This window comes from Varanus komodoensis, unplaced genomic scaffold, assembly GCF_004798865.1.
Source record: "Varanus komodoensis strain SLA01 unplaced genomic scaffold, ASM479886v1 scaffold30, whole genome shotgun sequence".
In the NCBI taxonomy this organism is placed as follows: Eukaryota; Metazoa; Chordata; class Lepidosauria; order Squamata; family Varanidae; genus Varanus; species Varanus komodoensis.
Genome location: NW_025335762.1, coordinates 2,662,211 through 2,685,196, shown reverse-complemented (window position 1 = coordinate 2,685,196; position 22,986 = coordinate 2,662,211). Strand labels below are relative to the sequence as shown.

The window sequence follows — 22,986 nt, the reverse complement described above, 5'->3', positions numbered from 1 at the left end:
CGTTGAACATCATACAGCGAGAGTTTCCCCCAAAAGAGAAGCCATGGGCAAAATAGGTGGCATATAAATGTTTTAAATTAAACATTAAATAAATAAAAACCCCTTTGCAGCTAGGTACAACTTTCAGCTGCTCAAAGAGAGCAGCATGTAGTCTGGCTGAAAGAGATGGAGGGATTGAAGTCTAATCACACTTAAATATACTACAGGCGGGAGTTCCAGAAAGTGTGTGCCAAGCCCTTGTCAAAAAGCTTTGCAAATCAAGTTGAGAACTTGCTGGGGGAAGGAATGAAGGGGACAGGTAGGTCCCAAATCCGCCATGACCATAAATGGCATCAAACCAAGAACCACAGAATCATGTTGTGACTTCTCAGAAAGGGAGAGAACATAAGCCTTAAAAGAAAAATAAACTCCCCCTCCTGATGCACAGTTTGTTATTTGAAGAACAAGTCTGAAAGCTGGTGTAGAATAGTGGTTAGGAATGCAAGACAAGAAATCCTGGGTTCAAACTTGACCCCAGCCACAAATGCAGTAGGTTGTCTTGGGCAAGTTGATGTTTTCTCAGTCACTGCTCTCCATCCACACCTGGAAAAGTGGGGTGGGGGGGGAACGACAGCATTGTCCCGCCTTACAGAATTCTCACGAGTTCTGGACAGTTGTCTAAAGCATTATGTAAATGCTAAGTGTCACTCCTATCACAAAAGCATCAGTCCCTTGTATGGATATCCTGCACAATTGTGCAAGAAAAGAGAGTCTGCTAGAGGTGAAGGGGACCTCAAAAGCATGCAGGAAAAATCCAGCTAAAAAAAAAAAAAAACAGCTGGCAGATATCCTGAAGGGAAGGAAGGGCCTTTTGTTAGAGTATCCAACTATTGCCTAGAAATTCAGAGGGGAAAAGCCTCACAGTTGAATAGGAGGATGAAGCTATGCTCGCTAACCAACCTAACTAGGAAAAAACCAGCACCTTGAATTCCAGCTGAGGTTTCTTGCATGGAGAGTTCTGCACATTTGCCTACAGGGGAAAGAGCCACAAAGACAGCCAGCACTGAGCTAACGCCAAACGCCCCAGGACAGCTCTGGGGTGGGAGCTCAAGAGAAGCAGCGTGTTCAGGGAAGGGTGGAGAAGGGAAAGAAGATGAGCCGAAGGCCCCGGAATGAGAGGAATGTTGCCTCCTGCGCAGCTCCAGTTCAGCTTGTTGGTTTGGGTCAGCGCCAAGATGCCATTAGGACTTTTCAGCTCTCGTCCCGCATCTGTCGCACGTCAAATGCAAACGAATCGAGGAAAGGACACTGCAGCGAGTAGCCAGGCCAAGCCCGAGGCCAAAAGCCAGGACAGAGAGTCCCAGGACCAGGCAGTTCATGCATGCAGGCGGCCACACCCAGCCACGCTGCTCCTCACCGTGTGCGTACAAGACAGGGCACGCACACGTGGCAGTGAAGCGATACGCGAGGCTCTCGCAGCAGGTGTCCTCCCAAAAAGCAGCAGCAGGAGCGGAACCCGAGCAAGGGTTTTCCCCAGGACTCCCTCGGGGGACATGATCCAGACTGAACTGCACTGCCCCCGAGGCAGCAAGCCAAGCTCCAGTGTCAGCCAGCGCAGGGTGGTGAAAGAGCATCCCTGAGTCATGCCAACAGAAAACCACACCCCGGACTGTGGCCTGCGCTTGCTCGCGTCAGATTTACACAATGCAAAAGTCCACTCCCTGACCAGCCCCTGGCCAGACAAGTACAGGTTTCACCCGTCACGAAGTCTGAGTCACTGAAGGCAGAGAGAGAGATTGCTACCTACTTCCCCAGCCCGTCCGTCCGCAGTGCCCCCAGAGGATACTTCACAGCTCGCCGGCTTTGAAGTCACATGAAGGCTCATGTGGGATTAAGGGCAGGCTCAGTTGAGCTTGTGCAACAGCACCAGGATAATTCCAGCAGTGGGCCCAGCTGGTGGTGCATCGACTTTTTTCGAGCAGGTTTCTTCCAGTTTTCCCCTCATCAACAAGTCCCTTTGTTAAGGAAGAGTATCTTTGTGCAGCGCTTGGCTTTTCAAAAGGGCTTCCTCTAAAAGGGGATCAGTTGCCACTTTTAAGGTTTGAAAGGGATGCTCACGATGAGTAACCGGAATGCCAGTGGGGTGAGGTTATACAACATACATTTGCCTCTGGTTTCAGCCTTGCCCAACAGCTTTCCAGAAAGACACACCCCATCCTGGTGTGCGCAGCATTTGTCTCGCTCATCTCTGAGGAATATGTTCATTCCGTTTTCTCCACCAAAGATTTGTAATGCTGTGTCTGGTAGGCTACGGGGCTCGAAAAGCGAAGCCCTAGCTGCTAGCTGGTGTCCTGATTTATCTTTTGAATGCACCCTGAATCCTAAGTCATGACTACTTAAAATATACACCTACAGAAACAAGTCAGGTTTTTAGGATACTTTCCTCCTGCCCTTTGGGTGGCAGGGACACCCCCCACAACACCATCACTACAATGGGAAGGTGTGCGTTCTTATCCTAGTCCTCATGGTGAACAAAGGAAGACTGGAACCATACAGAATCCTGGCACCAAAGTCTCTCAGTCTCATGCCAATCTTCCAGCCACCTGGGTTTCGGATTTTTCCATCCTACCCAGGATAACTTCCTGTTCTTTCCTGTTTCTCTTCTGCTCACCTCCAAAGCCTCTTCTCTTTGGTTGACATCGGCCAAGCCTGTGTTTACTACAAACTGTCCTGATTCTTCAAAAAGCCTCTGAACTGTCAGAAACAAAAGCTGAGCAAGTGAAACAGAGTCATGCTGCTGCTCTGAAACAGTGTCCAGGCTTCCTTGGGACAGAATGTGTGAGCACACGTGTACATGTACACATAAAACAGACCCGGGGCAGCTTTGTCTGGACCAGGGCACGCAAGCCCTCCCTCATCTGCACAGCACATGAAGCTGCAGTGTCCAAGTTCATTTTGGCATGAAAGGTGCAATCAAATACTGCCCACCCCCTTCCTCCTCCCCGCCCATCACAAAAGAGCCTCCAGCGCTTAGAACCCGTCAGACCTGGACAGCAGGAAAACAATTGCCAGAGCTGCTTCCCTTCCCAACTAACCCACCCCGGCTTAGCCACGCTCCACTTTCCAAGCCGCCAGTGTCACCAAGCAGCTCCTGAACACGGCGGAAGAGACAGCACAGCCAAGCTGGCAAGCAAATCCCCACCCCTCACTCCACCTTCCTAGCCCACAAGCCGAGGTGCTTTGCCTCCATGCAGAATCCTTGGCCCTAAGCCCTGAGTTCACACCCTACTGCATTCACCCGCCCCAAGGTCAGGTATTTTGGCCATTCTTTCTGCACCATCTAGAGCACAGCCAAAGAGGCAGTTTTGATTTCATCCACTTCTCATCTTTGCTGTCCTGTCGTCTGGCAAACCCATCCGCAGAACCATTTCTGGGATCGGGGAGTTTGGGAGCTTAAGAGTACATCCTGCGGGGAGGTGTAAACTCAGCAAAAGTCTGAACGGATGAGACAGCAAAACTGTGAATGCATATAACATTGATATAAGTGTTAGACTGTTGTTTAAAGGGTTTGTCAGGCTATCCAGTGCCTTTGCACCGCCTGGCCTTCGTATTAGGAAGTAAGAATAGGAATATTTTTAACTGCGAAGAAAAGTCATGGAAGGGGTGAGGACTCCCAAGCCCTCCCACAAAGGCAGGGTGGGTGGACTGGTACCTCAGGACACTTCGCAAATTGCAGGCTGCTCTCTCCCCTGCCCCAACCTGCCACTTCCCTCAGAGCTTGGATACTCTTGGCGCAACCTCTCCAAGGAAAGCCTCTCATCCAAGCCCAATTTCTGTGAATCAAATCCAGGTGGTTTCAGGTGCAGGAGAGAGAGTTACTCAGAACTGAAGAACTGAATGGTGCCTTGGGCATCCATGTTCAGCTCAGGAATTTGTTTCTGGTACCAAAAGTGAGCACCGTTACATTCGAGGATCCACTTCTGGTTTCCCCGAGTTTTCTTCACATCTAATTTGGAATGGAAAGAGAGCCATTAAATGGATGCTGTTCCACCGTACTGTAAATCATCCAGCGTTGTACTTTCCAACCTGAAATTATCCAAATTGGCCCTTCACAAATACTTATTTGAAGCTTTCATACTCTGAGTTTACTGTAAACAAGGGCCAGAGCTTTCCCTGTCGCATGGCCTTTTTCTTCAATGAGTTCCTCTTTATTAGTAAAACCACCCGCTTTGGACATAGGAACATTGATGGCACTTTGCTGAGCAGCCATGGATCGGGACCTTGACAAGAACCATTTGCTGGGATTAGAAGGCACTAAAGGCTTGGAGGCAGGGAACGTCAACCTAGCCACCCACCAGCAAGAAGGGAGGAGATCTTACCCACTACAGTCCCAGACTCATGAACGAAACCAAGTGCTGAAGGACTTCTGTTCTACTCCATTGTCCGTACCCCTGTAGCATGAAACTCGCTAGCCCAGCATTTCTAAAATGTCAGTACAGTAAACTCCCCCCCACCCCTCCCTGCACACACACACACTATAGTCAAAAGAGCAACTGCCAGAATTCTCAAAAGAACAGAGATTTAAGGTTAGAGACGGCTTGTTGTCCTCAGGGAAGGGAAAATGGAAATGTAAAAAGTCAATTCAGGAAAGATGCACAAAGCTGTAGGAATATTTCCCCCCATGTGTGCTCATTCCAGTTTGCCACTTCTCTAACTAGTTTCTATTAACTTATGGCTTTATTTTACTTCCAAAAATGCCCTGGCTAAAGCCACTGAAAAGAAATGGGCCCCCAAATATGAACTGTTTGTCTTGGGATTGGGAGACTCAGAGCCATTGCCCAGAGTTGATGGAGACGTGGCCACAGGTAGCCTCACCTGTCCACCTGCAACTGCAGCTGCCCATAGCTCTGCTTAATCTTGTTTTGCGCCTCCACATTGAGCATCTCAGAAGTGCTTTCTCCATTGATGGAGACGATGATGTCACCGAGTTGGAGGTCGCCAAGGGCTGCTTTGCTATACTCTGTCACCTGTGTGCATTAGGAGAGAGAGAAAAACAGGTGAAGTAGGAGTGCTGAAAAAGAACGGTCCTTTTTTCCCAACTACACAAAGCACGCTTGGGAAGGGTATGCTGCATACCGCTTGCCGCTACTGGCATCAGCCCCAGGATCCAAACAAGCATCTGCACAAAGGATTTCTCAGGATTAATTAGTAATATGGGCTAAATTAACCCCTATTAAGCATTCATGGACCCAGCCATATCAAAGATTAAAAGTGGATTTGCACTGTTATGCTTAACAGAAAAAGTGAATTAAGCTTGACTGAAAACATTCTGGAAGAGTAACTGAGTTGAAGCTGGTAAAACAAAGATTCCCTTTGTATCAAAGACTAATATTTTTAGGAGCTTGATATGAGCTTCCCCACACGCATTCATCAAGTGAAGAGGGCAGCAACCCTCCCACTGCGCATTTATACCATAACACCTTGGAAATAAGCAAGTTACAGCCATGATGGCCCCGGAGAGCCAAGTACAAAAGGAATGAGAAAACCAGTATGTTTTATCTAGACCCACTGCAGATGAGGGAGGGGGGAAAGTTACCAGAATTTAGAAAAACCTTTGCTATGCTACCCTGGTGCAAATCTTTATGGACACTTAAAACATGGCTTAAATCTTTTTTAAAAAATAATATGCCCTAAAATGTGCAACCAGTGAACAATTTTGTTTAGCTAGATAATTTCTCAGGTCACCTTCAGTCCCAATGTACAGTGTTGAAATTCACTAATAAGTTATGAAAACAACTGGAACACCACATTCTTTATATGAAATATTTTAGCAGCCACAGTTATTTTGATAGCTCAGTGATACATACCAATGGCACCCCTTAATGATGGATTTAATTTGCAAAATCGAAAAAACTGCAGAATGGGAATATTTACAGTGGCTGGCTATGATGACACAAGCTGTGGGCTATGATCTTTGCCAACTGCCCAGAAGCTTCAGCTGGTCCACACTGCTGCGGCCAGAATCTTGACTGGGCACGTGTCTCCCCTGCTGTAGCAGCTTCGCCTCTTCTTGGTTTGCTCCCAGACACAATTTAAAAAGCTGGTTCTGCCTAGAAAGCCATATATGGCTTGGAATCGGGCTTCCTGCAAGGTTGCCCAGGTTTCAGGACCTACCTGGGAAGACTTCCTGCTACTGCCAGAGGCACACCTAGTGGAGTGAGGATGTGAAGTGGGAACAACTCACGGGCTGCTCCCAGCCTTGGGCTCTCTCTGTTCATAAGGCAAACATCTTTTTATTCAAGCAGGAATTTTCCATAGGAGAGGGTGTCGGTAGTGGATTCAAATGAGCTGGGTTCTATTTTTATTTTATAATGGTTGGACTTGATTCTGCTTCTATTCAATTTGTTTTATGGTTGTTTTAATTAGGTTTATTTAATCTTGGTTGTATTACTGTTAGCATCAGTTTTTGGTGGAATGGCAAAGCATAAATCAAACAATACCAAGAGAATAAACAGTAAATAAAATTAAGGAGAAAGGACACAACAGCTTTGAGCTATCTTGGCTTGTTGTGATAAACCATTGCATTAACTAGATGCCTTGCAATCTTTTAACCTGCGTACATCAACTCTGGTTTTTGTTAAATATTTACTTTTTATTTATATATTAAACTAATAGCCCACCTTTCCACTATGAGATAGTGCTACAATTTATCTTCTACATATATACTAATGCTGAATATTTTGCACTGTATCCTAGGAGCATCTGGATATTTAAGGCATTAAAATATGCTGAAAGACTAACAAAAAGACCAAAAGCAACCATCTTGCAAAACCTGCAATTCAGTGAATTTGTTTTTTATGTGAACAGAAATTTACTAGGGAAGCCAATGTGAGTGAGCAAGTATCTTGCACTGAGTTCTTCTGCATTTATGACTTTCTCCTCCACAAAAGGTGGCAATAAATATTTCATCAATAATTGCACGAACTAAAAACTCTGCTGCCAAAAAAAAGTGGCTCACCTGGTAGCCCCAGGAGGCAAACGAAGCTCCATATCCCTAGGGTTAACGTGCTCTTGCTCAGTTCCTTAACATGGTTCCAAAGAGACCAGCTGCGAGTCGCAAGGGGGAAGCTTGTTTACCAGGTCAACTAGCCTGGAACAAGGCGGCTTTTGCTCATGTCAGCATCAGAATTATTGACAAATGCAAAGGAGAAGCTAAAGTGAAAGACTTGAGGAAAGGGCCCCTAACTACTGTCACTGTCATTACATTGCATTTATACCCCACCTTTCTTCCGCTTGCAAGGCACCCAAGGCAGGTCACAAGGTTCTCTTCCATTCCACTTGATCCTCACAACAATCCTGAGGTAGGCTAGGCTATGAGTCAGTGGCTGAGTGGGGATTAAACCCCAGATCTTCCGAGTCCCAGCTCATTACTCCAACCACTAGACCGCACCGGCTTCAATATCCATCTCAATCTCGGGGGGTGACTTGCCTTGATCAATTCATACTAAGAATCCTGGGTGCAAAAGTAAATTCCTTTCATGCAGAGCTGAGGACGGAATGCAGAGCCCTCTACAAATAAACAGTGATTGAGGCCGCTGGGCAACAGGCATGGCTGAACCGGGCAAAAACTTCCGGCGATACAAACAGGGTCGTGTCATTTCAGGATAGCAGCCATCTTTGAAAACATCTCAGGCAGTCGAAATCAGGTCAAGAAGTCTCTAGCACAGCCTCCCCGCCACCCTGAGCCCTCCAGGTGCTTTGGACTTCAGTTCCCGCCAGCTCCAACCAGCATGGCTGATGGCAGGGAACAGTGCTGGCTCCAGGTTTTTTAGGGTTTTATGACAGTGCCAATGGCCCCCCTCCCTTAATGGGCCTGCCTCCACACCACTATTGTCCCCAGCTGTCAAGGCCTCGCCCTGCTTCCCCAACATGCAAAGAGGCTGGGAATGAGCGGCTGCACCTGCCTCTCACCAGCTCTGTTGTTGGGAAGTGCAAGGCAGGTGAACAAGGGGTTGCACTGGTGAAAAAGGCGAGCAACTCCGGGGGGTTTTGCTAGTGGAACCCTGCAGGCGTAAGTCGGGCCCTGTGAGGTGCCCAAGCACGCCTCCAAGCACACAGGGAGCTCCTGGTCCATTAACTGGGGGAGCACCACCCTGGCATCTCCAGCACAAACGTGCAGCCAGAGGTGACTCTCCCAAAATGACTGTTCTATTCTGCCCCCTTTTCATGGAGCTCAAGGCTGCTCCTGCCAGGTCCCCACATCCAGGTGCTCTCTAGACTGCAGCCCTGTTTTGGCAAAGTTGCGCCATGAGATCCCGGCAGGATTTGTGACCTGTCTGTGACATGGAGACAGCGAAAGGATGGGCGATTCACAGCTCTCAATTCTGCTGGGCAGGCTGCATGGGCACAACACGTCTTGCTGCACCTTTCCTTCTGAAGGGGGCTGTAAAGCAGGGGAATTCCCTCACTCTGCTCTGGAGAGGGCAGTGGGAAGGTATACTGAACCGCTGCAGTGTGCCCACCCGCACTCTGGGAACTGGAAGTCCGTTCCCAGGGAGTGGGATTCTGGAAAATGTGATAAACAGGATCTGTTCTGCTCGTCAGACTGCAGGGCAGATGCTTGGCTCTGTGCCCACTCAGAGAAAGGGGCGGCTTCCTTTTCACCTCCTCCCCGAGAGTAGGCAAAGCCCCTGCAAAAGCTGCCCAGCATTCCAGGATGTCCTGCAAAGTTCCACAGGCATTCAGTACAGGAACAGCCACGTCAACCAAGTCCTTCTCTCCCACCTCTCCGAAGGAAATTCCACGGACAGCTCCCAGCAAGGCATTCATCAAAACAGAATTCATCTGGGAATAGCCAGCGCTGCCCTGTTAGAAAGCTGGCTGCACCTCCCGGGCTGCAATCCAGGCCAGCACCCTGGTGCACCAAGATCTCCAGCCCAGTCTTGAGAGATCTCACACACGCTCTTTCTCAGCTGCAGTCCGGGACCAGAGGGATAGCTACTCCAGTTAATTTGCCGTCCCTGTTTGTGGTGCAGTGGATGATGCTGATTCCTAACAGCTGCGAAAGGACACCATGAAAACGAAAGTCGGGGAAAGGGCCTTGGCAGAAATATATTGGGGAGATTGGAATAATCCCATCTCCTTACAAAGATAGTGTTAGGAGATGCCGACTAGGGCTGGAACCTTGACTCTTTCACTTCCAGCCCCAAATATCTGGGATGCCATCTGCCCCAGCACCTTGTTTATTTACTTAAGGCTTTTTTATATACCGTCCAACTACTAGCATCTTGGGATGTATTACAATAAAAGCGGCATAAAATGAAATGAAACACGGCATTCAAATAATTCCAATAAAATGAAACCCACATTAGAACCTAATCAAACATTAAAATAATGGGAAAGTACAAAGATTTTAGCCTGGTGCCGAAAAGAATAGTGTCGGCACCAGGCAAACCTCTCTGGGGAGCACATTCCATACCACCTTGCTGAAAAAAAGGTGCAGGGGCTCTGAGAATCTCTGTGGCCTCTGATTGCCCTGTATTAGCTGGCATTTTGTCCCCATGTGGTTCATTTTCCATGCGAATTTTTCTGCCTGATTCCCTCCCCCAAATCAAATGTTCTCCCTCTCTCTTGTCTGTACATCTCTTTTTAGCAATGGGGCGGTTCTACAGGGCCCTTCAAAGACAGACAGACAGACACACACACACACACACACACTTACTTCAGAGCATATGTAAATTAGCATATGCTAATTTCTGCAGGGTTTTTCTGAGCCCTAACTCACAGATCCCTTTCCTCCCACCACGGATCACTTGGTGGTCTTGGTTGCTGAAATGCCTCTTTTAAGTCTTAATTACTGGCAGCAAGAACTGTAAGCAAGGATATGCTGATATATTTTGGGATTTCTGGTCCTGCCCCTTATGCCTTCGGCCCCACCCATCAGTAGAACAGGCACCCTCAATCTGTCTCCCTCGGGCCGAAGGAAGTTCCACATTCCTGCCAGAAGCTGAACTGAGCTGCAACAGGGCGTTCAGCCTGCCAGCAATACATCACTTGGACACGCTCCTGCCCCAGAAGAAGGACAAGAAGACACGACTGCTTACCTTAGATACAGTGATGGGCTTTCTGAAGTCCCTTCCCCCTGTTATTCGGAAGCCCCAGGGCGCCGGGCCAGTCAGATTCACGTTCACCAGCATCGTAGCTCAAGCCAGCGCCAGCTCCACCAGCAGAGGGAAGGTGACCACCGCACACTGTAGGTCTGAAAAGCAAGAGAGAGGATCCCCTCAGGCCTGACGAAGGATGCGGATTCGCAAAGGCCTCCAGCGGCAAGCAAGGGGACTGGGGGTGGCTCCTTCTGAGCTGAGCTCCTTTGTCTGGGCTGAATTGGCCCACTGTCCTCAGGTCCGTCCCGGCTGCTCTGCTATCACGTTGCCAGTGCTGGAGGAAGATTCAGCTGGCCACCCAGACAGCATGGAGGATGGCCACCATTTTGTCTTTCGCCCCGGGAAGCAAAGCATTCTGGGCTCGCCCTCTGAGCCACAGAAATGCTGATTAATCATCTGAATGCACGCCTGCCAATTACAGCACAGAAATCGGGAAGACACTTGGTCACAGCAGGCTCTTGCACTGATGTGTGCAATGTGGTGTTTTCAGAGCCAGGAAGCCAGAAACCACAGGGAAAGCATCTCAGAAATCACACGTCCCTTTGCGGGGCGCCAAGGTTGCAACAGCCTGGCTCAACAAGCTGCCCCCTCATGCTTTACAGGGCTTGCATTTCAAAACCTCCGTGAGTGAACAAGTTAGCTGACAGTTATGCATCAGAAGTGACCCTGATTTGCCAACAGGAGGACAATGCTAAAAATACAATGAAAGGAACCGTCTCAAAAGAAACCTAGTAAAAACAGCACCCTAGAATACTCCATCACCCTCTCACTGAGCCTAAAGGACCCCCAAAATGGAGCAGAAATTGGCCTCCTATTTTCTATCCTAATGGAGCAACGACAGCAAATTTGTTCCTGCTAAATTGCAACTCATTTATTACCAAATCAAACTCTATGGTGAGTTCTTACTGGTGAGTGAAGGAAGCTGTGGTCTAGGAAATGAGAACCAGAAAGGGTGGGGCGTTGTCTGTTGCTTCCTTCAAGAATATTAAACCAGCAAAGGAGGACCCATTTCACTGATCACCATGGCTTGTTGGAGGGAGAAGCAATTCTCAAATTGCTGGGTTCTTCAAGAGTTGTTTCCCCCCTCAAACAAGCCACGTTGCCTGAGTTTAGATGACATGACAAACAATGGCAAGTAATTAGGTAAATGGGGCCTAGCATGCTTTGGGCTTGTTTAAGACACAATGATTGTGTGAACCAGGTCAGTATCAAGACTGGATCCAGGACTACACCTCAAATTCTCCACTCTGTTTGCAGGGAGGGTCACGGGGAGATTTTCACAAATATTCTGCAGGGTTGGTGGCATTTCCCAACAGATCAGAGGAAGTAAAAAAAAATCCTCATGCAGAAAATTCTGCCTAGCTTTGCAGAAATGGTAGAAATGCAGCCGTGAAGTCTAGACCCAGCCCCAGACACACTGGAACCCCATCCTGATTATCAGTCCATAACTGAAGGTGTAGACCGCCAGAGCTATCACATAAATACATTCCACCGTGGACCTACCTCTACAATGCCCCAAACTGAGGTACAGCAGCTCCAGGGCTTTGCGTCTGTGACACACGGCCTGCACGGAAGGGGAACTGGAAGGCGGTACGTGAGCCGGTGGCTGGGTCACACGCATGAGCAACATCCACCTTCCTGTCACAGATCTCAAGTCTGCTGCTGAACATGGCAGGCAAGTTCCTCCACGCTCGCTGCAAACACCTTAACAAGGAAACGAGCCCAGAACCAGACACTGCAAGTCAAGAGCCCCAGAAATGCTCTCTATTCACTTACAGGCTTCCTAGACCATCTCCTACAGAGCATACAGAGCATGGGCTCACAGGGCCCCAAATCAAAGCCTGGGATTTAGCCATGGGCCAGCTCACAGGAAGCAGTGTGGCAAATTTCCTCAGGCAACAGGAGGCCCTGGTCTAAGTCTAAGCTCAGCTGTAGGACTGTACCATGGGCTTTGGGAAGCAGTGAGAAACCTCAGTGCCGGGGCTCAGTCCCGTCCCGTCCCCCACAACTGCACCGATTCTAAAATGCTAGAATGTCCCTCCTAAGTCTTAATTACTGGCTGTAAGAAATTAAGACAAAAATACCATGATACAGGACAACATAAGAAGCAGACTTATACTAAGTCAGAATCATCTAGGCCGGTTTTTCTGACACTGATGGGGAGCAACTCCCTTGGGTTTCAGGCAGGTGTTTCTCCAGAGATGCCAACGAACAACAAAGCATGTGCTCCACCTTCCCTTGGGACTAGCTCTTCCTACCTTTACTCCTATCACCTTTGCTTTCGGACCCACCCATTACTAGAATGCGGAATGAGAGTTTCTCTGAAATGGAATTTAGCCTTTGGGCTGAAAGAGGTTTAAAGTTTCTTAGGCAATACTCTCTGTCTCTCTCTGCTTCTCTCTGTCTCTCTCTCTCAGTCTTTCTCTGGGCATTTGCATGTCACAATGGCCTATCCTGGTAATAAGCCACAGTGGGGTGGCTGTTGTACAAACAAACGATGGTGCATCCATCAGATGATCAAGCTTACCGTAGCTTGTTTGCACACTCCGTCTGCCATGGTTTCCCAACTTGTCTGCCCTCCTGCCACTGCAGTTGTGAACCTCTTGTATTTGCTGCGGCTTTTTTACTCTTTAATTTTTTTCCCAAAGTTTGTGCAAAATAATCTTCAATTTGACAACTCGTGACAGCCTCTTCAAACAGCCCACACATTGGAGGGATTGTCCCTGGATCATCACCCCTTTAAAAAGTCCCCCCGTGCATTTCCCTGGGTATGAAATGGGCTGCCCCATCCCAGGCTGCCAGAAGTGGCCCCTCACCTAGGAACAAACCACTCTGCAGGAAACAATCCAGGTGCACACAACCTGCCAATGCACACATGCCCTGGGAACGCAGTCTCTCTCTAAGCCTCGTTCAAGACTGTTGCAAGCTCAAGAGCAAGCATGTTATCACAAGCAAACTAGGTTTTGCAGTGAGCACAAAGGCCAAAACTGTGCTGATTGTTGCTGCAGCTGCGAATGCTCCCAGGTTACCAGCACTTGCCTCAACGCCTCCTGTCATTTGAGGAATTGCTACGTCTAGCAAGCAGAGACTGATCAACTTCCCCCACAACAAATTCTCAGTCTCTAGACCTTTGCAAAGCCACAGAAAAATACATCTAATTAAATAAGACCAGAAATACATTGCCACTTCCTGCTATGCTATCTAGAAGGTGGCAATTGGCTTTATCCAGTTGTTTTTCTTCTTTCATGTTTCTGTTGCTTTGGAGTTTAAAACAATATTTGACTGTGATGTTGCTATTGTTCTTGGAGGTCATTTTAAAAAAGCAGCCAATTCAAGATCCTGCAGTAATATGGACAACATAGCATAAATGTATACATTTAGCAATTACTGCATGCGCATAATATGACTAGTAATATGCTATATACTTAAAACCAAACACTTAAAAAAATATGTCAAGTCAGATGGTAAGTTCTTTGAGGCAGAGAACTGCCATTTGCTTGTACTGCACTATAAATCATCTTCAATTGATGTGCTATTTAAACAACAGCTAACAGGGCTGCATCATTTAGTTGATTAACTAAACTAGCCGTTCTAATCAGTTAGATGGAAAAGTTGCCCTGTAACATGCGTCTTACCCAACTGAAGACGGTTCTCTGTTTGAAGGCTCTACGGCCCTAGACACGTTTCTCAAGAACAGTAAGGAAGGCAAGGAGGGTCTTTGAGGTCGCCCATGAAGAGTGAGCACCTGGACAGCAGACAGAACAGGCAGGTGTGTGGGTTACCTGGTCACAGTTTTCCCTACTATAGTGAGAGGCATTAAGGCTGTTTTTAAATTGCATTTGACCAATTACTTCTAAAGTTGCATGCACACATTTAATGCAAACCTCCTTAGTCCTATTTCCGAAAATAGTTTTCCTCTTTTGGGGAGGTGATACTTAAGCAGCCACATTAATGTCCTAGTTAACTATAAACGTTTTTATTTGCCCAATATTTTAAGTGTTGACGTTGTTTTAAAGATGGGTTTTATTTGTTATCAAATGATGGTTGATGTTGTATCTTTATTGTATTACTTTCCAGGGACTTAGTGAAGGACGGTATAGAAAAGCTTTCAATCAATCAATCAATTTTGAATTAATTTTTAATATACAAAGGCTTGGTGGGTCGAGAAGGTCGCTTCTAAGATTTCATCTACTGGAGCACATACACTCATTATCCTACAACAAAGAGTTACTGGCGGTACATATTGTGCCTCCTATGTGAATTTAGGCCAATTTAATTAAACAAGGGTTTATTTAATCAAAGGATAGTCTGACGGTGCACATTACAATGAGCGGCAGGCACAGCCCGGGGACCTTGCGACTGTCCTGAACACAGCTAAGCATCACACAAGTACAATCGCTGCTAAAATTTAATAAAACCTATTGTTTTATTTTTCCCTATCCCACTGTAGGGCTGATGGTGGCTTACCTTGGGGTGTATTTTTGCCTTGATTCCCAGCTATAAAAAGAGAGAAAATGTAATGCCTCGAGATTTTTATGCAGATGAAGGATATAGCAAAGCAGACTAAATAGTGCTAAAAGGAATGGCTGTTCATTAAAATAATAATAATTATAATTACTCAATGTACAATAACACCGTGGGTAAGTGCAAGTTGCTTACCTGTAACTGATGTTCTTCGAGTGGCCACCTGTGCAGTCACACATATGGGTTCTGCGCCTGCGCAGTGCCTTTGGCCGGAAGATTGACAGCTAACGGTTTTTGGCGGGAACTCCGCTCCCCCTCCCCCCAGCATTATATAAGGAGCGGAGTGTCCGCCATTTTCCAGTCTTTGAAAGACCGACGTTTGTTCTTATAATAAGGTTTGTCAGTATGACAAGATAGCCAAATTCAGTAGTGGTACGACACATAGCAAAGAGATCACAGTATCGAAAGAAATAGTCGGACCACCCATGACACCAAGCGGGGTCGGAGGGTGGGTTGTGTGACTGCACAGATGGCCACTCAAAGAACATCAGATACAGGTAAGCAACCTGCTCTTCTTCGTCGTGGCCTCTGTGCATCACACATATGGGTAGAATAACAAGCTTACCCCAAATGGAGGAGGGAGGTGTCATCAGCGAAGGACAGAAGAAAGGACAGCTCTGCCAAAAGAGCAATCCTGCCTGGCATGGACATCGAGTCTATAATGTCTGGCGAAGGTACACGGGGTAGCCCAAATGGCCGCCCTGCACACATCTTCCATCGGGACCCCTGATGCAAAGGCCGAAGAAGCAGCAACAGCTCTTGTAGAATGGCCTCTTGGAGTAGATGGCAAGTCCAACTTAGCTAACTGATAAGACAGGACAATTGTATTTACTATCCATTTCGAAAGATGTTGTGAAGTGACTGGACAGCCTCGGTCATGTTCCGAATATTTCACAAAAAGTCTATTGGAACGCCGAACAGACTCAGTCCTGGACCTATAAAAGGCTAAGCAACGACGAACGTCCAGCATATGTAGAAATTGCTCTATCGGATTCGAAGGGGTCAGAAAGAATGCCGGTAAAACAATCTCCTGTTGCATGTGAAACGAAGTAGCGACTTTCAGAAGGAAAGACGGATCCAGCCGAAGAACCATTTTTTCCTTATGAAAATTTAGAAAAGGGGGGTCTACCCGAAGGGCGTAGAGTTCAGAGGATCTACGGGCTGAAGTCACTGCAACAAGGAAGGCAGTCTTCCATGAAGCAAGGCGTAGATCGATCGTCGCCATGGGTTCGAAAGGTGATCAAGTCAGTGCTTGTAAAACCACCGAAAGACTCCAGGTGGGCATTAGAGGTCTTATAGTTGGATGCAGATTACTCAATCCTCTCAAAAATCTTTTAATCAGAGGTTGAGCAAAAATGGAGAGACCATGTATAGTTCCCCAGTAATGTGAAATCGCTGCTGTATAAACTTTTATGGACGAAGGTTTGAGTCCAGACTGATGCAATTCAAAGAGAAACTGAAGTATCTGTGAAACAGAAGCCGAGGGGGCCGGAAATGAGTGTAAATTGGCAAAGTTAGAGAATCTCTGCCATTTTGCCGCGTACGACTTCCTCGTAGATGGTCGTAGCGCAGATTCGAGAATATACTGTAGGTCTGGGTGTACACTCTGCTGAGCAGGAATGGCCGGGACGGTTGGTGGTGTCGATACCAATGTATCGCAGCTGGTCATCGTATCCTCCATGCATTCAGTTTCAGCGACAGCAAGTCTGGGTGGCGGATCGTGCCCTCCCTCTGGGTAACGAGATAAGGAAGAAGAGGGAGTTGGAGAAATTCTTCTCGGGAGACGTGAAGGAGAGTTGAGAACCATGGCTGGCGTGGCCACCAGGGGGTGATCAGTAGCCCTGTGGCCCCCTCGTGAATGATCTTTGCCAACACTCTCATGATGAGTGGGATCGGAGGGAAAGCACAAAAAGTCATATTTGTCCGGGGGATCATGAAAGCGTCCCCGAGCGAGTCCTGACCCATCCCCGCTCTGGAACAATAGGCCGTGCATGCTCTGTTCTGTTGTGTGGCAAACAGGTCGATGTCTGGCTGGCCCCATCGGTGAAACAGCATGTCGCGAACCCGATGGTCTAACTCCCATTCGTGTGACCGCGACATATGTCTGCTCAAGAGATCCGCGTCTGTATTTTCTGTGCCAGCAAGATGAACTGCTAGAAGAGTGATACCTCTCGGTATGCACCAGTCCCAAATCTGCATGACCAGGCGGGCTAGTTTCTGGGATTGGGTTCCCCCTTGTTTTTTCAAATAAAAGATCGTCGCCATGTTGTCTGAGGTCACCTGGACGATCTGGTGTAGAAGCACATCCTTGAATGATTGCAGGGCTTTGAAAACGGCAAGAAGTTCCAGAAAATTGATATGGTTCCTGCAATCCCGGTGACTCCATATCCCCTGGGTACGTAGATCGGAGCAAATTGCTCCCCATCCCAGCAGGGACGCATTGGTGCCGAGGGTTACTGTGGGGTACCGGGGTCGAAACGGAATGCTACAGTCAGATTGGCTGGGTCTATCCACCATAACAGGGACTGAAGAATGGAAGCCGGGAGTCGAATCCGTTTGGTAGGTGGATCTGTCTGTGGTCGATACATTCCGTTGAAGAACAGTTGAAGGGGACGTAGCCTGAGTTTGGCATGCGGAACCACAGCAATGGAAGCAGACATGTGTCCCTACAGGCTCTGAATAGACCGGGCAGGGACGGTTCTTGCTTGTCGAATCCGAGCGATGCACTGAGCAACCACATGCCGTCTGTCCTGAGGAAGGAAGGCTCTTCCCAACGAATCCAGCCAGGCTCCGATAAAGTTGATCACCTGCGTAGGGAGAAGGGAAGATTTCTGTTGATTAATACAGAGTCCAAGATCGTGCAATAGAGCACATGTAAACTCAACAGCGGACGAAAGTCCTGCTTCTGTGTCGGAGACCAGCAACCAATCATCAAGGTACGGGTATATCCAAATTCCTCATAATCAAAGGTGTGCACAGACAGGAGCCATACACTTCGTAAAAACCTGTGGTGCAGTGGCACATTGGTAGCACATTGAATTCGTAGATTTCAGAGTCCACCACAAAACGAAGGAAACGCCTATAACTTGGATGTACTGAAATATGAAAATAGGCATCCTTCAGATCCAATGAGGTGAACCAATCCCCTCTTCCCAGCAACAGGAGAATACTTTGAAGTGTGGTAATCCGAAACTTCTTTGGTGTTATGAATCTATTGAGAGCTCTCAAGTCCAATATTGGTCTGAGACCCCCATCTCGTTTCGGGACTGTAAAGTATCTGGAATAGAACCCGTGGAATCCCTCCGCTAATAACAGGCGACGAATAGCTCCTTTAGCAAGGAGTTGGTGAATCTTGTCTAACAGTACCAAGGAAGTCAGAGTATAGCGGATAAGATTCGGTGATGGCACAACGTCGAATTCGATTCCATATCTGTGCTGAATGATAGATGACACCCACCCATCAGATGTGATGGAATCCCAAATGGAGAGCCGACTCTTCAGTCGATCCCCAAACGAGAGGGGGGAGGGTAGAGTTGGAATGAGAGGAGAGGTTCGCTCGTCGCATCAGCATTGTCGCCTGTCTGTATCAAAGCGGCGGCGGCCCTGTTGGAAGCGCTGGGGTGGTTGTTGCCTGCGACGCTGCTGACATTGATGTGGTTGCTGTTGCCAAGGCGGAAATCGTTGACGGTACTCTGGACGTGACCATGACCACTTACATCGGGGTAGAGATTGCAATTCCATACGACGGGCTGTCATCCTTGATTCATGGATTTTCTTCAATTTGCTATCCGTCCTCGCATGGAAGAGACCGGAACCGTCGAATGGCATCTCCTCAATTCCCCGCTTCATCTCTTCCGGAAAATTGCAATTACGCAACCAGGCGTGTCTGCGGAGGGAAATGGCACCGACCAGCAACCTCAAATCAGTGTCCACGTGGTGCCTCGCGGTGGAAGCTGTTGCACTACCACTTGCATAGCTTCCTTAACAAAAGTCTTAGCAAGTTCACCCTGGTTTCCCAGGAGGGTATCGATGATGGCATCCAGGCGTTGCATAAGGAAATACTGGTAACGCGCCAGGGTTGCCTCATAATTAGAAATTTGTAAACCAAGGCCCGAAGCTGCGTATACCCGGCGGGCGAGGGAATCAACCTTTCTGCCCTCTTTGTCACAAGGCTAGGTGTGTCCACAGGCTTCCCAACCCTGCGAGGATTCTACAACAACCGAATTCGGCTTGGCATGACGGAGAAGAAACGGGATGTCCTCTTCCCGCACCCGATACGTGGACTCGTATTTACGAGAAGTCAGTTGTGGGTGAACTGGGAGGTCCCATGGCTGGGTCACTGCCTGCCGTAAGGTCGTAATAAACGGCAAGGCAACAGATGTGGATCGTTCGCCCCTGACCACATCATAAAAACGATCGGTGCTCGGTCCCGGCTGTTGGTGGGCTTCTATATCGAGCGATCTCACTTGTCTGGCCATCAGATCGTTAAACGATATATACGGTTCCTCGGGCGACCCCGGGCCCTGAGAAGCAACTGCTGCATCCGGTGAGGTCGAGTCAGCCTCAGACTCGTCGGATTCCATCCAGTAGGGGGGTGGTACACTGGAGGAAGAATCTCCTGGTGACTCTGATCTGCCACTTTCTTTAGATGGGCCCTCGGGGCATCTCTGGGCGTTGAATGGAAACGTTCCCGAGGTGCTGGTGGCGAAGATTGTCCCCTGGAGGTCAGATAATAGGCTACGGAGTGGTACTCTTCCCATCTCGGAGCGGAGGAGTACCTGGAGTGGTACCAATCATCAGACCTCGCATCCAAGGAACGGCTCCTATGGCTTCTCGGAGGGGAGATGGCGATCTCAGTATCCATCGGGATTGGAGGCATCGGGGTTGGTGATCGAGCTCTAGGTGGAGAATCTCGTATTTCCTCATCAGAGATGGAACCATGCCTTGAATCCAGAATGGGTTCGGCTGTCGGTTGGCGCGGTGAGCCTGGTGGGGTAGCCCTCATAGCCGCCTGGATGGTCAGGACCGAGGGGGTCGGTTCCGTAGCAGGGATCGGAATCGAGGAAGAGGCCGAGCCCGAGTGGCAGTGTTTTGCCTGCTCGGGGTTCTTCGGCTTCTTAACCGGCTTGCCCGTCTTATCTTTCTTGGCCTTCTTATGCACAGGATATTTATCTGAGTCGCTGTGCTTTCTTTTTTCCTTTTGTTTCCTCGGCAGGGAAACAGACTGGTCGGCCATGGTATGAGCGCCTTCTTCAGAAGAGCGTGAGGGCGGAGCAATGGAGGAAGAGGCCGGGCGTTGCAGCAGGTCAGCCGAAGTTGGACGGCCTTCGGGTGGGGCCACAACAGTGGAAGGCTTAGCCACCAGCCGGTCCGACTGGAGGAGAGCCTGGTCCCATAAGAGTTTGAGGAGGCGGTTCTCCCTGTTCTTCCTCGCCTGTTTAGAGAAGGCCAAACAATGGCCGCACTTATCGGTTCTGTGCCCTTCCCCCAAACAAAGGAGGCACAGATCATGCGGGTCTGCGGCGGGCATTTTGGAGCCGCATTTTCCGCACTTGCGGAATGCCGCCCGTTGCGCCATCGTAGAAAGAAGAAAAAAGGAGATAGTAAAACGGGAAAGTAATATTTTTGGGTTTTTTTTTTTTAACAGGAACGATAAAGAGGAAAAAATGGTGCAAAGTTAAGAAGAAATATAAGTGAAGTACTAACAAAAAGAACAAAGGATACAAACTTGGTAGGAAAAAGGAGAGATTTTCAAATGAGCAAGAAGGTAAGTAATAATCTTAGCGAGAGCGAAGCGGCACGAGGCACAACGAAAGGCGGTCGCAAAGACTGGAAAATGGCGGACACTCCGCTCCTTATATAATGCTAGGGGGGAGGGGGAGCGGAGTTCCCGCCAAAAACCGTTAGCTGTTAATCTTCCTGCCAAAGGCATTGCACAGGCGCAGAACCCCGTATGTGTGATGCACAGAGGCCACGACGAAGAAAGGCTGAGGAAGCGAACCCCAAGGAAATAAAGCACGTTGTGGCACAATCCCTGAGCAAAGGGTTGGAAACATGTTCATTGCTCAGTTTCTCACCACGACTGGCAACTCAGTGTATGCACTGAATGACATCACAAGCTCTCTCCCCAGACCCACAACCAACTGTTCACACAGGGCTCCACTGACCCCTGACTGGAGTCTGGGCTCCAGCCTTCACATAAAGGGCAGCGCATGCCCATGACCACATGTCCAGCGCTTGAATGGCCTACGATGCACCTGCTGCACCGAGGCTCCGAGGCTGTCTTCTCCAAACTGGTGCCTTCTGGATGTGCTGGACTACGGCTTTGCTTACCACCAACTTGGCCACGCCAACCAAGGAGGGTGGAAGTTGTGTATGCAGGGGTTGGGAAAAGCCACTTCTGAGCACTGCAGGAAATTTCAACTGTGGCTTCTATAGCAATGCTACTTGGGAACGATCAGAATTTCACCAGGGACTCAGTGGCGACCAGCATCTGCCAAAGCTTCCCACATCCTGCTTGATGTGGGAATTCCATTACTGATGCTTCCACAATTCTCTTGACGCCTCCCTTCGCGCCATTCCCTACCTGCCGTTCCCCTGCAAGCTCCTTTTAACCACAGGGGCGGAAACGTATCAGCAAAACACAGGCTTTCCCTTTGAACGTGAAAGCGATTAACAGAAGCTCCAGTTATGGATCATGCATGTCACAGCTAGTTCGAACAGATGTCATATTTATGTCCTGGTTGGGACTAGCTCGAAAAAGAAGAGTAACAGGAGCAAGTGGGGAACGAAATGGGGGAGGAAACAATGAGGCAGGCACAGATGTTCGCCACATGTCGGCCTGTTTAATGCTACAGGGAAGCAAACACCAACAGACTTCAGAGAACAGTAACAGAAAAAAGCGTGCCTCCCTTGGATGTAATGGGAACGCTACCACTTCACGTCAGCTGAAGAGATGCCCATTTCCAGGCATTGGTATAGGCTTTGATGGCTGCTGGCTCCTAGCTGCCTGGACAGAAAGCAAAGGAAACCATTTGGCCATTCTGAACAAAGCGTGGAAAGGGAGACACAACCAGAGTGGGGAATGTTTCTCGGTTGCCTGAAGAGAAGGTGCTATGGAGGAGGTTTAACTGGACCGGTTGTATCGGCCGAGTGCCTCCTTGCCAGGCTTGGCATATTCGTAAACCAAAGGGACGTGACAGAAGTGCCATAAATCCCAGTTGTAACTTTGCACAAGGAAGCAGACTCTGGAAAAGCCCGTTCCCGGAACGTCCTAGCACTTGGCATACTGAGGACCACAAAACCTCTGAGCAGAGAAAGGCACCGGAATGGGGCAAGCACAAGCTGAGAGCAGAGACACGGCATGCTGCAACCAACACAGGGCAGGTACGGGGCAATCGCGCCTGCCACGAATTCTCTGGTGTTTCCGCAGCAACATATCCAATGAGTGCCATTACATGGAAATTTTTGCTTTCCGGAGACTAGGGCACCGGACTCTGCGGAAGGCATATGCTATTGTGCTCTCAGGGCCAGATGTGGCTGCTAAAGGATGGACTAGAAGAGGGTTTTTGAACCCAAGTGCCAAATCCCATTTCAGAGATGCTCTCAGGACCACATTTCCATGGTGGGTAGAGCCACCGGCAAAGGAGTCATGAAACAGTGGCATATTTTCACCCAGGGTAACCAAACCTTAGCAGAGTGCATTTGAGCTTGAGGGAAAGAATGTGCAAAAGCCAAGAAAACACTGAAAGATCAGCGGCCAGGGGAAACAGAACGGGCCGGGAGAAAGGAAGCAGGCAGATTGCAATTGTGGCCCCACCACTAATCCCACAGTCATGTGAGATCTTCTCACTTCTGTCTTAATACAGTACTTTTAATGTTTTCTGTATATCTCTCTTTCTCCTCGTTTTGTCTGTCAGTTTACGACCCCCCCATTGCCCTTTGAAATCCTGCTGTTAAAGGATGGGACAGCCCTGCAGCAGGGACACAGCTGCAAAGGAATCTGCAGCAATGAGGTAGCAAAATGCTTGTAAAAGAAACACGCTTTTTCATGTTGAGGAGGGCAAGAACAAAAAAGCAGAAGATCCCCCCACTCTGAGGAGCACAGGGGAGGCTCCGTGGGGACAGCAGGGGCGCCTCATCGTGGGAGGGGGAAGAGAGGTCCCTCGAGACGTGAGCAATCATCAGTGCCAGACGTGTGGTGCCGCAGGCCAAAGTGTTTTGGAAGTCAGTGCGGGGAGAGGCCGTGTTGTGGGTGGGGAGAAGGGAGCCGAAAGTTGCAAGATGTTCACAGCCACAGGCCTGATCCAAACCATTTTGC

General features: G+C 48.6%; 1 protein-coding gene across 2 annotated transcripts in view; it reads right to left on the bottom strand.

Moving 5' to 3' along the window:
• The window catches only part of PDLIM2 (PDZ and LIM domain 2), a 58,995-nt gene that overhangs the window by 28,289 nt on the left and 7,720 nt on the right, over window positions 1-22,986 (bottom strand). The window contains exons 1-3 of one of the 2 annotated variants that reach the window (XM_044437494.1): window positions 11,646-11,678; window positions 10,083-10,237; window positions 4,855-5,006 (exon numbers count right to left, since the gene is read on the bottom strand). In XM_044437494.1, coding sequence (XP_044293429.1) covers window positions 4,855-5,006; window positions 10,083-10,175 — 245 coding nt within the window. In that variant the 5' untranslated portion in view covers window positions 10,176-10,237; window positions 11,646-11,678. Of the gene's footprint in view, window positions 1-4,854; window positions 5,007-10,082; window positions 10,238-11,645; window positions 11,679-22,986 lie in introns of those variants that run through there. The other variant, XM_044437495.1, reaches the window with a different exon arrangement.